Source organism: Empidonax traillii, unplaced genomic scaffold, assembly GCF_003031625.1.
Source record: "Empidonax traillii isolate 1590-97213 ecotype Southwest subspecies unplaced genomic scaffold, ASM303162v1 scaffold2222:size31965, whole genome shotgun sequence".
NCBI lineage: Eukaryota > Metazoa > Chordata > Aves > Passeriformes > Tyrannidae > Empidonax > Empidonax traillii.
This window is the reverse complement of record NW_020957415.1, coordinates 1,721-13,442: the sequence shown is the minus strand read 5'-3', so window position 1 is coordinate 13,442 and position 11,722 is coordinate 1,721. Positions and strand designations below refer to the sequence as shown.

The 11,722-nt window shown below is 41.5% G+C and overlaps 1 protein-coding gene across 1 annotated transcript in view; it reads right to left on the bottom strand.

Moving 5' to 3' along the window:
- Window positions 1-8,781: 8,781 nt before the first annotated feature.
- Window positions 8,782-11,722, bottom strand: part of LOC114071714 (deleted in malignant brain tumors 1 protein-like) — a gene marked incomplete at its 5' end in the record, with an annotated part of 4,658 nt that continues 1,717 nt past the window's right edge. Inside the window, 5 exons of the mRNA XM_027909569.1 lie at window positions 8,782-9,169; window positions 9,330-9,718; window positions 10,365-10,537; window positions 10,815-11,026; window positions 11,412-11,563. Coding sequence (XP_027765370.1) covers window positions 8,884-9,169; window positions 9,330-9,718; window positions 10,365-10,537; window positions 10,815-11,026; window positions 11,412-11,563 — 1,212 coding nt within the window. The remainder of the gene's footprint in view (window positions 9,170-9,329; window positions 9,719-10,364; window positions 10,538-10,814; window positions 11,027-11,411; window positions 11,564-11,722) is intronic.

Sequence of the window (11,722 nt, the reverse complement as noted above, 5' to 3'; positions counted from 1 at the left end):
GCTACGAGGTCACAGTCCTGCCTCTAAATTCTTGAAGAATAAGACCTTTGTACCGACCCTGGAGCCCAAGCATCTGGAAAGCAGTTTCGCAGAGAAGGCCCTGGGGGTCCTGGTGAATGAAATGGCCACGAGGCAGCAATGTGCCCTTGCAGCAAAGTCACCAAGTGGCATCCTGCTGCTGCCCCTAACAGAGGAGTGCTGCCTGAAGGTCAGGGCTGGTGGTTCTTCCCCTCTACTCAGCACTGGGGAGACACCCGGGGTGCAGGTTCCAGTCCTGGGCTCCCCAGCACAAAAGACATGGATGGACTTACAGGAGCAAGTCTAAGAGAGATGATTAAAGAGCATCCCTCATACAAGGAGAGGCCAAGAGAAGAGAAGGCTCAGGGAGGTCTCATCAGTGTGTACAAATATATGATGGGGTGGAGTAAAGACAGAGCCAAACTCTGGTTTGTGACACGGTGAACAGAAAATTTATGGATGATATCAAGGAGGTTCAAGAATAGAGAAGGACTAAATGCACTGTGGTTAAATTTATTCACAATAATTAAATCTTCTAGGCATGGTTCTTGAACACCAACTTGGCTGACAGGCTTCTTTCCAGGCCTCAGGAATTTCAGCTGACTGGTACATTTCTGGCACATTCAGTGAAAGGTCTTTAACTTATATGAGGGCCTATGCCTTGATAACAGGCACCTTTGACTTACAGTTGCTAAAAGGCCAGCATTCTCTGTAGATAATGTGCCTTAGGTTATCTCTCTTTTCTATTCCACATGCTGACATCAGAGCAGCACGAAGTATTTTGCAAAATAAAGCACCATAAAAGTCGGCAAATAAAGGAGGTTATTAGGATGCATTCCTGGCAGCATATCAGCAATCCAATGATGTTCTCAAATCAGTAATAAATGGAAACTACTGCCTCAGCTCTTGACCACCTATCACTGAGACAGAATACCTGGGATTGGATTTGTTTTACTGTAATAAAAAGGCATCAGGAACAAGAAACCTGAAGAAGTTTGTCTAAGAAAATCAGCTTCAATTGACTCATGATATCTGCCATCAGAACTCAGCTGTTTGCTGGAACAAGTGTTCAATAAACCATACTGTTATACTTGAATTAAAGAAAAAAATGTTATCTTTTTCTATGCAATTTCAATAAAAAAATTTCAGTTTCAAACTACTGAAGACTGAATTTTTCAGTCACAGTTGACATTTTTTAGTGGTACTTAGATCTGTTGGAGACTATAGAAAGCTCTGCTGTCTCCATTGATAAACAATCAGTCTTCACAGTGATCCTGCCCAGGAATGCTCTGCAGGACTTCAATTCTTAGATATTTTCCAGTTCATTTTGTGTTGTGCACAGGTAGGTAATACCCCATCAGGGGAGCCCCCAGTACTGCTCCCATTTTTACTCTTAGTCTGCTTTGCTTCGTCCCTGCGACAGGAAAAATGTTTGGTTGTAAGTCCAAGGAGGTGGCAAAAAGCATCAGAAATCTTCAGAAGAGCTGTTCACAGGTGAAATCAATCTGTACAGCACCCATACCTACCACTAACATTTGGGTGGTGTCCTGGCTGGGTAGGGTCTCATATCCAGCAAAACCCAATAGTATGAACAGAGTCATCTCCCTCACGACATGACACACCTGCGTTTTGGTCACAAAATGAACAAAGGTCTTTGACAGCCCTGCATTTAAAGGGTTTCTGGAAAAGGATGTGAGAACAATTTCAGCAAATGCTTCTTATGGGCCACATCTGCTCCTGCCATGCATGACCATGCAGCTGCATTCCTTATATCTGCATTATATCTGATCCTCAAGCCTGGCTTTTGGCTTCCTTTTGACACTCCCCTATTCAAATCACCCTGAGTTCTCTGAAGCACTTTTAGTTGAGTGATCCTCCATCTTCTTTTTATGCCTGTTTCTTTTCTGAGCTTTACTGAGACAAAATACGCCTGGCTGTAGCAGCTGGCCACTGAAAGAGAAGCTGTGAACAGAGAAGTCGATTTGGTTCCAAGATTTCCAGCTCTTCGGTGTTTCCATCTGTTACCCTTCATGCCCTGACCTTGCCTTCAAACCAGAAAGACCAACAGGAAGGAAATGATGCTACTAGTTACTAAAGGGGATTGCTCAAGGAAAGTCATCTCTTCAGATGCCCTGAAAATGTATTCGAAGCTAACTCTCTGGCCACAATAGGATATCTTTGCCAAGGGTTTTTGTTCAGCCTATTTACCTCCCAGAACTTTACAGTGATCCAAAAAAGAAAACCAACAAACAAACCACAAAAAAAATCCCACCAAAAAAAACTCCAAAAAATCAACCACCAAAACAAAACAAAAAAAGCCAAACCAAACCAAACAAACACAAAACCCCTCCAAACAAACAAAAAACAAACAAAACACAAAACCCCAAAAAACCCAAACAAAACCACAAACACAAAACCTCAAACCAAAACAAACCACGGAAAACCCCAAAAAACAAACCTTAAGGCAATTTTTTTTTCTGGCTAAACACAGAAATGGAAAGAAAAAGCTGAATTAAGCTAATTCAAAAAACAATCAACTCTATTTCCTTGGGATGTTAGTAGATTAAAAAAATTTTTTGCTAAATTTTTATTTGTATGTTGTTCAAGGAAATTCAAAAGATAATACAGTAAGAATTCCTTCACGTGGTGTAACTCTGGTACCGTGTCTCGCTGTATTTGTGTTTCAAGTCTGGAAAAGTCAGGTTTGCTGGTTTTAGACTTTGCTCCGTTCAAGCCCCCCAAGCCTTTCATATAAATGCTTTTCATATGAAAATTGTGTGCCTTCGTTTGTCACTTAATCTAGAACTGAATTTTGTTTTTATCTATCATAATTCTTAACACCTCTTAATACTTTTTATTGCTTTTCTTCCTTGCACTAATCAAGGATCTGAAAGCATCAAGCAGCTTGACTTAGAAATGTGTTGTTGTAGTAATTAAATTCTGCACCAAAGAAAAAATTATCAATTTTGTAAAAAATCATCCTATCTCCAGTCTAATACTCAATGCAACATAATCCAGTTTTCCAAGCTGTGTGTCTTATTTTCTCTGAATCAAAAATTTAGCAAGATCGAATGTGAAGTATGTGCCATTTCCTTTTATCTTCCTTTTTTTTTTGTTTGGTTTTTTTTTTTTCCCCCCCACCTAACTGGGCAGATCATTTCTACCAGTGTGTTTTTCATGATAGGAGGGGTGCTCTACATCTGGCCATCCGAGGCAACGTGAGCTTGGCATTTACTGAGTGGATGGGCAATGACAACCATAAATATACCTCACCTTCTTCTCCCCCATTCCCCATCCCCAGGCACTACATAACAATTTGGAGGCAGGGAAAAGGAGTTAGTAAATTTTGCCCCAGCAAATGAAGTCAGTTGTACACACATAAATTTCTGTATCAGATGTTGCACGGTGGCAGCTTCGTCTTGACATTTAACCGCGAGCCAAGAGAAATCGTCAAAATCAAACATTTTAATTAGCAAATATTTAAGTAAGTGACGTGCATAACTTTTCTACTATGACTGGTCTCCCAAAGTCTTTGAAAATGACTGAGGCAGTGGAGTATTTCCCTTCACCCCTGCAAGATCAGGCATCCACTACACTTCTCACAAACCATTCTGGGGATGTTTGCTGAAGTACTTACTGCTGGAATGATGCACTCAGCTTACAGATTTCACAACGAGGGTGCATATTGAGGGCAAACATACCTCAATCTCCACACTGGGAAACTCCCAAAGGCCAAACCAGAGGGGGCTACACCTCTCTGCAGAGCCAATACCACGCAGTAGGTTTTGCTCTTCAGCATTGGAAGGCAGCAATGCCCTCAGGTAGGCTGAGGGAGTGGTAAGGTCTGCCCAGTGGGCTCCACTCTTTGTTTGCTGTTGCATAAATAACCAAGAATTAGTATAAAGGAGAGACCCCAGGAGCTGGCTGTGCCATAATTCCATATTCAAAGTACTCACAAAAGACTCTGCATTGTGCTTGCAAGTTATCTGTTGTAAGAATCTCATACATCTCATCCCCTGAATGACCTATATTCTTTCCTTGAGGATTTCACTGTGCTGCAACTGCTTTGCCCTTGGTGTTCCCTGGTTCACGTGAACTCAATAACACAATGAATTGATTTTTTCTTGTCATAAGCATTCATGAGTCACCCCTTGAAAAAGAAAAAGACAATAGCCATTGGCTTATTCCATTGTTCTCTTCATAGCTGCCCCCTTACACTGTAGGAAGATTGGTGTCACTTTGAACCAAGAGCTCGAGCTAAGAATAGTAATAATGTGGCCTTTGACTGAGCTCAAGACCAGCAGCCTTGAAAGGGAAATAAATGCTACCACAAGCCTTTTCCACCAAGATTTGGTGGAGCACTTAAGGAAAGAGTGGTTAAAAAATGTGAGTAGATGTCAGTTATTAACAGTCATTATCTGCATTTACTAAGAACACTACAATGACTACACCATTCAACCTAAAATTTAAGATTTGATATATAGCTGGAGAAGACATACATAGCCAAGGAATGCTGAGGAAAACCTCAGACCTTAATGCAAATATGACAGTGTAAATACAACTATGAGGACAATGATATACTTTCTATTCACTCACCGGTATTTAATAGAGAGAAAATTATAGAGACGATGTTTTGCTGCAATTATGTAGGTTGTAGTGGCATGATAACAGAAATTTATCAGAAACCATTAGCTACTCCACATAGTTTAATTATAAATATTAAGTACATCTGAACGGCTAAACTTTCATCCTTAATCTACGTTATCTCTTAGCCCTCTTTCCCTCCAAGACCCTTCCTAAGAAACTTCCCCTCTGGCTTTATGCAATTACTTTTTATCACAGTGGCACATGATAAGTCAAAGGCATTGAACTCTGATAGAAGGGTTTTTCCCTTGAGAAATTTTGAACATGTTCTCAGCACCCTCAGTTCCTCTTCATCAGACTTTTGCTCCAGACCCTTTCCCAGCTCTGGACACACTCCAGCACCTCAGTGACATTTTTGCAGTTGGGGGCCCAAAACCGCGCCCAGGATTTGAGGTTCCTCACCAGTGCTGATTCCCTGGTTGTCCTGGATATGCTGCACGATGGCACTAGGGATGATCTGCTCCATAACCTTCCCTGGCACCAAGGTGAGGCTGACAGGCCTGGAATTCCCCAGATCATCCTTCCAGCCCTTATGAAAGATGAGTGTCACATTTGCTCACTTGCAGTCGAGTGGGACCTCCCCAGTCAGTCAGGACTGCCGAGGGATGATGGAAAGTAGCTCAGTGAGCACTTGCACCAGCTCCCTGAGTACCCTGGGGTGGATCCCATCCAGGCCCAGAGACTCGTGGGTGTCCAAGTGGTGCAGCAGCTCCCCTTGGACCATTTCCCCTTGGATCATTGAGGCTTAACTCTGCTCCCTGACTTCCAGCTCAGGAGAGTGGGCAACTACAGGACACCTGGTCTTACCTTTGAAGGCTGAGGCAAAGAATACATTAAATACCTCAGCCTTTGTCAGCATGTTTCCCCTCACATCCATTAAAGGAAGGAGATTCTCCTCAGCCCTCCTTTTGTTGCTAATAAATTTATAGAAACATTTTTAATTATGTTTTGCAGCATCAGCCAGGGTAAATTCTAGTTTGGCTTTGGCCCTTCTGATGTCCTGCCTGTATGACCTCATGGCATCCTTGTAGCCCCCCTGATTTTCTTGCCCCTTCTTCCAAAGGTCTTAAATGTTGCAGTGAAGGTGCTAACGGTCTGTTGACTCAGGTGGAGCAGACCTGAGAGCAGACACTGAAAGTTCATTTTAACCTGCCTTGGCCACAGTCCCAGGACAGCCTTATCACACACAGTCCAGCACTAAGGATGAAAATGCCCTTTCCGGAGACTTCAAAGCAAAGCTGCTCTGAGGGCTCAGCAGATGAGGATCTCTCAATATCTCTCACTCCAGCACGTACCATCCACAAAATTTACTGCTTTTTGGGGAAACAGGAAGAGAAAAAGTGTAAAGAAGGGAAGGGTAAAGGTACTATTTGTGCTGCCTTAGGAGCGTGTTTACCTTATGCCCAGCGAGAAGCAAAAAAATTTGCCTGCTCCTGCAAAGATTGCAGGTGTGGAATATAGTGTTTTGAAATCGGAAAATGAGGCGCTAAAATCGTCTTTGGATTTTGAAAGGGATTTGGGAGAGAGTGAATAAACTGACTACAGAGAACGAGTTGCTGAGGGAGGAGGTCAGAGAGCTTAAATTGTTGCTTTGGGGAAGTGATAAGAAACTGCAATTAAAGAAGTAGTCGGGAAACTTTCAAGTCCGTATCTAATATCGACACCGAGATTTACAGCAGCGATAGCGAGGATGATGATGAATGTGTGGACGTTTTGGATAGTGAGTGCCAGGTATTCTTGGAGTGACAGCCCTTTTGCCACCTTGCAATTTTCAAACAGTTTGTGTTTTCAAGAAGTACTGCACTCCAGGAAGGCGTTATTAACCCTGCTAATGCTCATTTATTGCTAGTGGTTGGTATCTTTTTTCCCTGCAGAAATGCAAGCTGAAAAACTGGCACTTTTGCCCTACATGAAGCAAAGCTTTGGTATTGAAAAAAAAAAAAAAAAAAAAAGCTATACTGCCCGCACGTGAAATTATTTATGGGCAAAAAAAACCCCACAAAAACCACCAAAAAACCAACACCACCAAATAAACAAAGAAAGCCCCTGGGCATGAGACTTTTGTTTTCCAGAACTGATTTTGCCTGACAGTGAAGTGCTAGGTTACCCTGTACCAATAATTATACTATCATGGTAATATTATAATTAGGATTTGTATGAATTTTACTGAAGTGCCTGACTCAGGCAGTAGGGTACAGACTAAGCTGTTATGCAGTGCTGATCTCACAGCAGATCTGGACCACAAATACGACCTTCCTGGAATTTTTTTCACAGCTCAGATTTGTGATGGCCCTGTGTTCTTGCAGGAGAACCCCATATACAAACAACATATCACTTGGAAAAACTCCACATTAGAGATGATGTCCTTCAAGACATCAAAATTTTGAGTGCAAAATGCAGAGCCACTTCCAGGAATCAACCTAGGAATATCAACCTAGAAACACTATCTTCCTGATTTTTTAATTACATAATTTATATTGGAAATCGACCATAATAGAAAATAACTTAAATAACTCATTTTCTCAACAAGAACTTGTCACAAATATTCAGACATTATATATGATGATCCTTATGCAATTGGAAGAATAATTTTTGTCTTTCAGCCATGCATGATTATCCAGGTATTTTTAGCTACATAAAACCTTCTACGTTTGAAACATTTCGTTATTCCACGAAATTTTTACGCAAAATTTTATCTACTTCTCAAAAATTTGGAAGTGATAGGAAACAGGATTAAAGAGAAGGCTTGGGAGAGTATAACAGTAGAACTTGAGTTCAAATATTGAGCTTGCTAGCACTGACTGCAGTGGAAACAGAAAACATTACAGGGCAGTTCCTGCAGTCCCTTGTCTGAAGGGTAAAGGCACACATTGCATCACACTGAGATTTACTGAGTACCTCTCACAGGTACCGAGGGGCTCCATTACCATTTGTGATTTACTCACAACTACCCTATGGAAAAGGAGGACCCTTGTGCTTAATTTACATCTGAAAAGGCGGGAAACAAACTCATGTCTGTTGTGGAGCAAGAACCAGCTATCTGTGTTCTCTACAACCCAGGCCACTACCAGAGTCAAGATAACCATCTTGAGAGAAGTAAGCTGATGGTTCACGGTACTGTGATAAGATTTGAGAACCTAATACTGGCAACAAATCTGAGGGTTGTTAATGGGCTGCAAACTTCCCCTGGTCTTCTGGCTTCTTTCAGTGCTGAGTTTTTTTGTCAAACCCACCTGTTTTCACGACCTCAGCCACCACCATAGAAAGCCTGTCACGCTTGGGTGTTAATCTCGAACTGTCAATGAAATTACTCAAATCAAGGAAATTGCTCAGTCCCTCAGATTACTTTACCAATGTGATCAGTTGTTGGTGTTTACCAAGGCTTACAGGATCTGGTATGGAATTAATTTCTTCACTTTATGTTTCAAGAGAAAGCCAGCAAGACTGAGAACAGCAGCTGGGGTCAGACCTCATCCTGATCTGCAGCTTCCTCATGAGGGGAAGCAGAGGGACAGGCACTGGTCTCTCCAGTGAACCAGTGACAGGATGCAAGGGAATGGCCTGAAGTTGGTTTAGGTTTTATCAGGATAAGGTTCCTCTCAGGGGCAGGGTGGGATTGTTGGGGTGTCTGTGCAGGGCCAGGAGTTGGACTCAGTGATCCTTGAGGGTCCCTTCCCACTCAGGGCATTTTAGGATTCTATGAACTGCCAGGGGCCAACAGCAAAAACAAAAGATGCTTGAGAAACATGAGATACAGAACAGGAGTTGAATTCATGTTCTCCTGGATGACAAAAGACTTCAGCTCTTAGAAAGATGAGAGAATCCAGTTACACTTGATCCCTCATCTTGTTATCACCAAAACAAAAAAAAGAATGGCATTCTGGATCAGATTTAAAAACTAACCAACTTCTTGCACTCTGATATATCCAGGTTCAGATGTATATTAACAGAACTTGTTTATAGAACTTGAACTGCAACTTAAACATTTCAGTTCTACCACTAAGACAGCAAACAACAAACAAAAAGCTTAGAGATCACAAAACTGCTGAAATAGCAATTTTTTATATGGAGATGAAAATGACTGATGCGAAGTGGGATTAACAGGCATGAATCAGTAAGCACATTCCTAATGTTCATCCTAGAGCTTCTGGTAATCTAGCAGCATAGTTTCTTTCAGAACTCACTTGGCACTGAAAGACCTATCTGTCAAAGGAGGCAGTTTTACTTAGATCCAAGTTCATTCCTGTTCTCATTATCGCGTTCCCAAAGCTGTATTGGGCCGGCAACAACAATCACGCTTTCTTGGTCAGAGGTTGCCTCTCTCTTGGACCTGTTAATGCAGCCTTGGTAGCACCTGGAAGAGTAGTCAGAGGCCCTGCACACCACCAGTTCACAGCGCAGGTAAACCTCTGGATTGCTCCAGACAAACTGGAAGGCCTTGAATTTAAACCTCAGGATGTTTCTGCGGGGTGAATAATATGTAGCATAGGTAGAATCTCGAACACACCTGAAAAGAAGGAAAAAAAAAAAAAACATCTCATGAATACACATTGCAGTCATTTATTTACATGTGATAGAACAAAGGATGCGAGAGGGGAGGGGAAAAAGGGACAGATACAGGAGTTCAGAGGCAGTTCTATCTGCAATTGTTATGCATAAGAGCTCACCCATTCCGGATGATGTCATAGGTTTCTGCCGTAGAGTTGTGGGGAGTTGGAGATGCCACACACGTGTCCAGAAACAGCATCAGGTTTAGATCAGAGCTGTGCAGGTAGGCTTGAAGGAACAAATTCTGGTTGATATGGACATAGTATGGTGAGTCGTACACTGGCCGTGAGAAGTATGAAGAGTCATAAAACGTAAGGTTTACGTCGTATCTGCTGTACTGAGTTTCATTGACTTCAAAATTGTTGTCCGCGACGTACATCGTCTGTGCCCATGTGTCCTGGAGCATCTTGCAGTTGACATGCAGGTGGAGATTTCTGTTTCTTGTGATTACAGTATCAGCAGAGGACCCTTTAATAACGTTGGAGTAGCTGATTGTGTCGTTGTTTCCCTGTTTGATGCATAAAATAAAAGGCAAAATTAATTCATGGTGCACCCTACTGCACCTTCAAACTTTTCTGTATCCTTACAGCAATGTGCACAGTAAAAACATCATTTCCCAGAAAGTCTGCCATGGGAAAGTTCGAATCCAGTAATTTCTGTCCTCAAGATAAGAATCTGTAATCTCCACGTGATATGCAGTGTTGGCCTAGAAAACTACTCACATTAAATGCAGACATAACTGAACTACAACCTGTACAATGCTTTAAACATTATAGACATAGAGGTTCAGGTCCAGTACCGTATTTAAGCTAAAATCTGGCTTTAAACATGATTAGTCATGCTTAATGAAAGCTTTGAGATGTTTTTAACCCTCACATTTAGCCTGGAACCTTGAAAATGCCAAATTTTTTCTTTCTCCCACAACTTGTTCCTCAGAATATCTATAACAGGCTATGAGGGAATGCCCTGGCAGCAGATGCAGGAAACACCAGTGCTAACAAACCTTACCCCTCAGGAGAAGGAGAGGACACTTCCAGTCCCTACACACCCCAGCATAATTTTCAGTTTGTGCTGGTTTTCAAAGCTAACTCTTCTATTTGAATTTTTTATATCCTCCCAATATTTGCCCATTTTTTTGGACCATTTATTCCTACCTCTCTGACTGTGCCACAGTGAGTGTAGGGAATGTCGAAGGCAACAGACTCTGAGGAGATGTTGGGCTTGCAAAAGGGGTCATTCAGGGTGAGATTCCAAACAGAGTAGCCGTGGGACTGAAGGAAGTATCTGCTCACAACTACGTGCATGTAGTCTGGCAAACACAGCAGGGCTAGTGGATGGCAAAGAAAACACGTTATGAGCTCACTGAAGTGTCCCCAAAAAAGGTTGGAAGTTGAGAATTAAATTAAAAATATCTTTTGAAGAAGCAGTTGATGTGGCAGAAGGAGTTCAGAATCCAAACTGTATACTTGAATCTGTACGAAAACGCTACAGATCCAATTTAAAGTCACACGAAATGGGTGAAATTGGTATAACAAGATTAACAGTCAGCAAATTAGCAAATAATTGAGAGGCAATTTTTACTTCTGCTTTAAAGATGAACTTACTTGTGCTGTCATCTCCTGGAGTGGAGTAATAGTTGGCCTGAAACCCTCTGTAAGTGTATCGAGAGTTGCTGTGGAATCGGACGGTCATCAGGTTTGAGGAGGACGTGTATGTGCGATAATAACCAGAACAGAACTTCCCAAGGAGAGGAGAGGTGTGCAGGGGCCCGTCATAGACTTCTATGTAGTCAGAGAGGCATCTACCACCTTCCATCCTGGGGAGAAAAAATGAAAAATTTAGTTAAATGTTTAATTTTTATTAAGCGTTTTTTTTGGGGGGGTTTTTGCTTTTTGTTTGTTTGGTTTTGTTTCTGGTTTTTTTGTTGTTGTTTTTTGTTTGTTTGTTTGTTTGTTTTTACTTTTTTATAGCAGAAGAGTATGTTTTACTCTTCTGACTATCAAATATTTGAGATAGAAATTTCTGTCTCATTAGTTGCCAGCCACATTTTTGACTCAATAAACAAAAAAACCCACATTTCTCATCTCAGATGTACTTAAAATCTTCAAAAAAGATCCTTGAAATCAAACAGGCCTTTGCTTAGTAAGCCCAAGTTGTCAGTCCCATACATTCATCTTCCCAAGTAATAAATTCTTACTTACTGAATATCTCCAAATCTAAGCATGACACGGAAGTTGCTCTTTACTTCTATTTCCCACACACAGTTGGCATTGTTTGGATAATTTCCGGGGTAAAATGGGCTCTGTAATGTACCAGATGAAGAGGAAAGCAGGCCACCACAAGAATAATCTTCGGCAGAGAAAGATATTCCAAATTAGAAAAGAAATTATATATTTACTTCTTTTAACCTAAAGAATGAACAAGACACCTACTCTGGTCTAAAGGACTTTCAATTTTTATTTTCATTTTCTAGCAAACACTGAAGACCCTTCTCTCACTGGTCCAACATTCA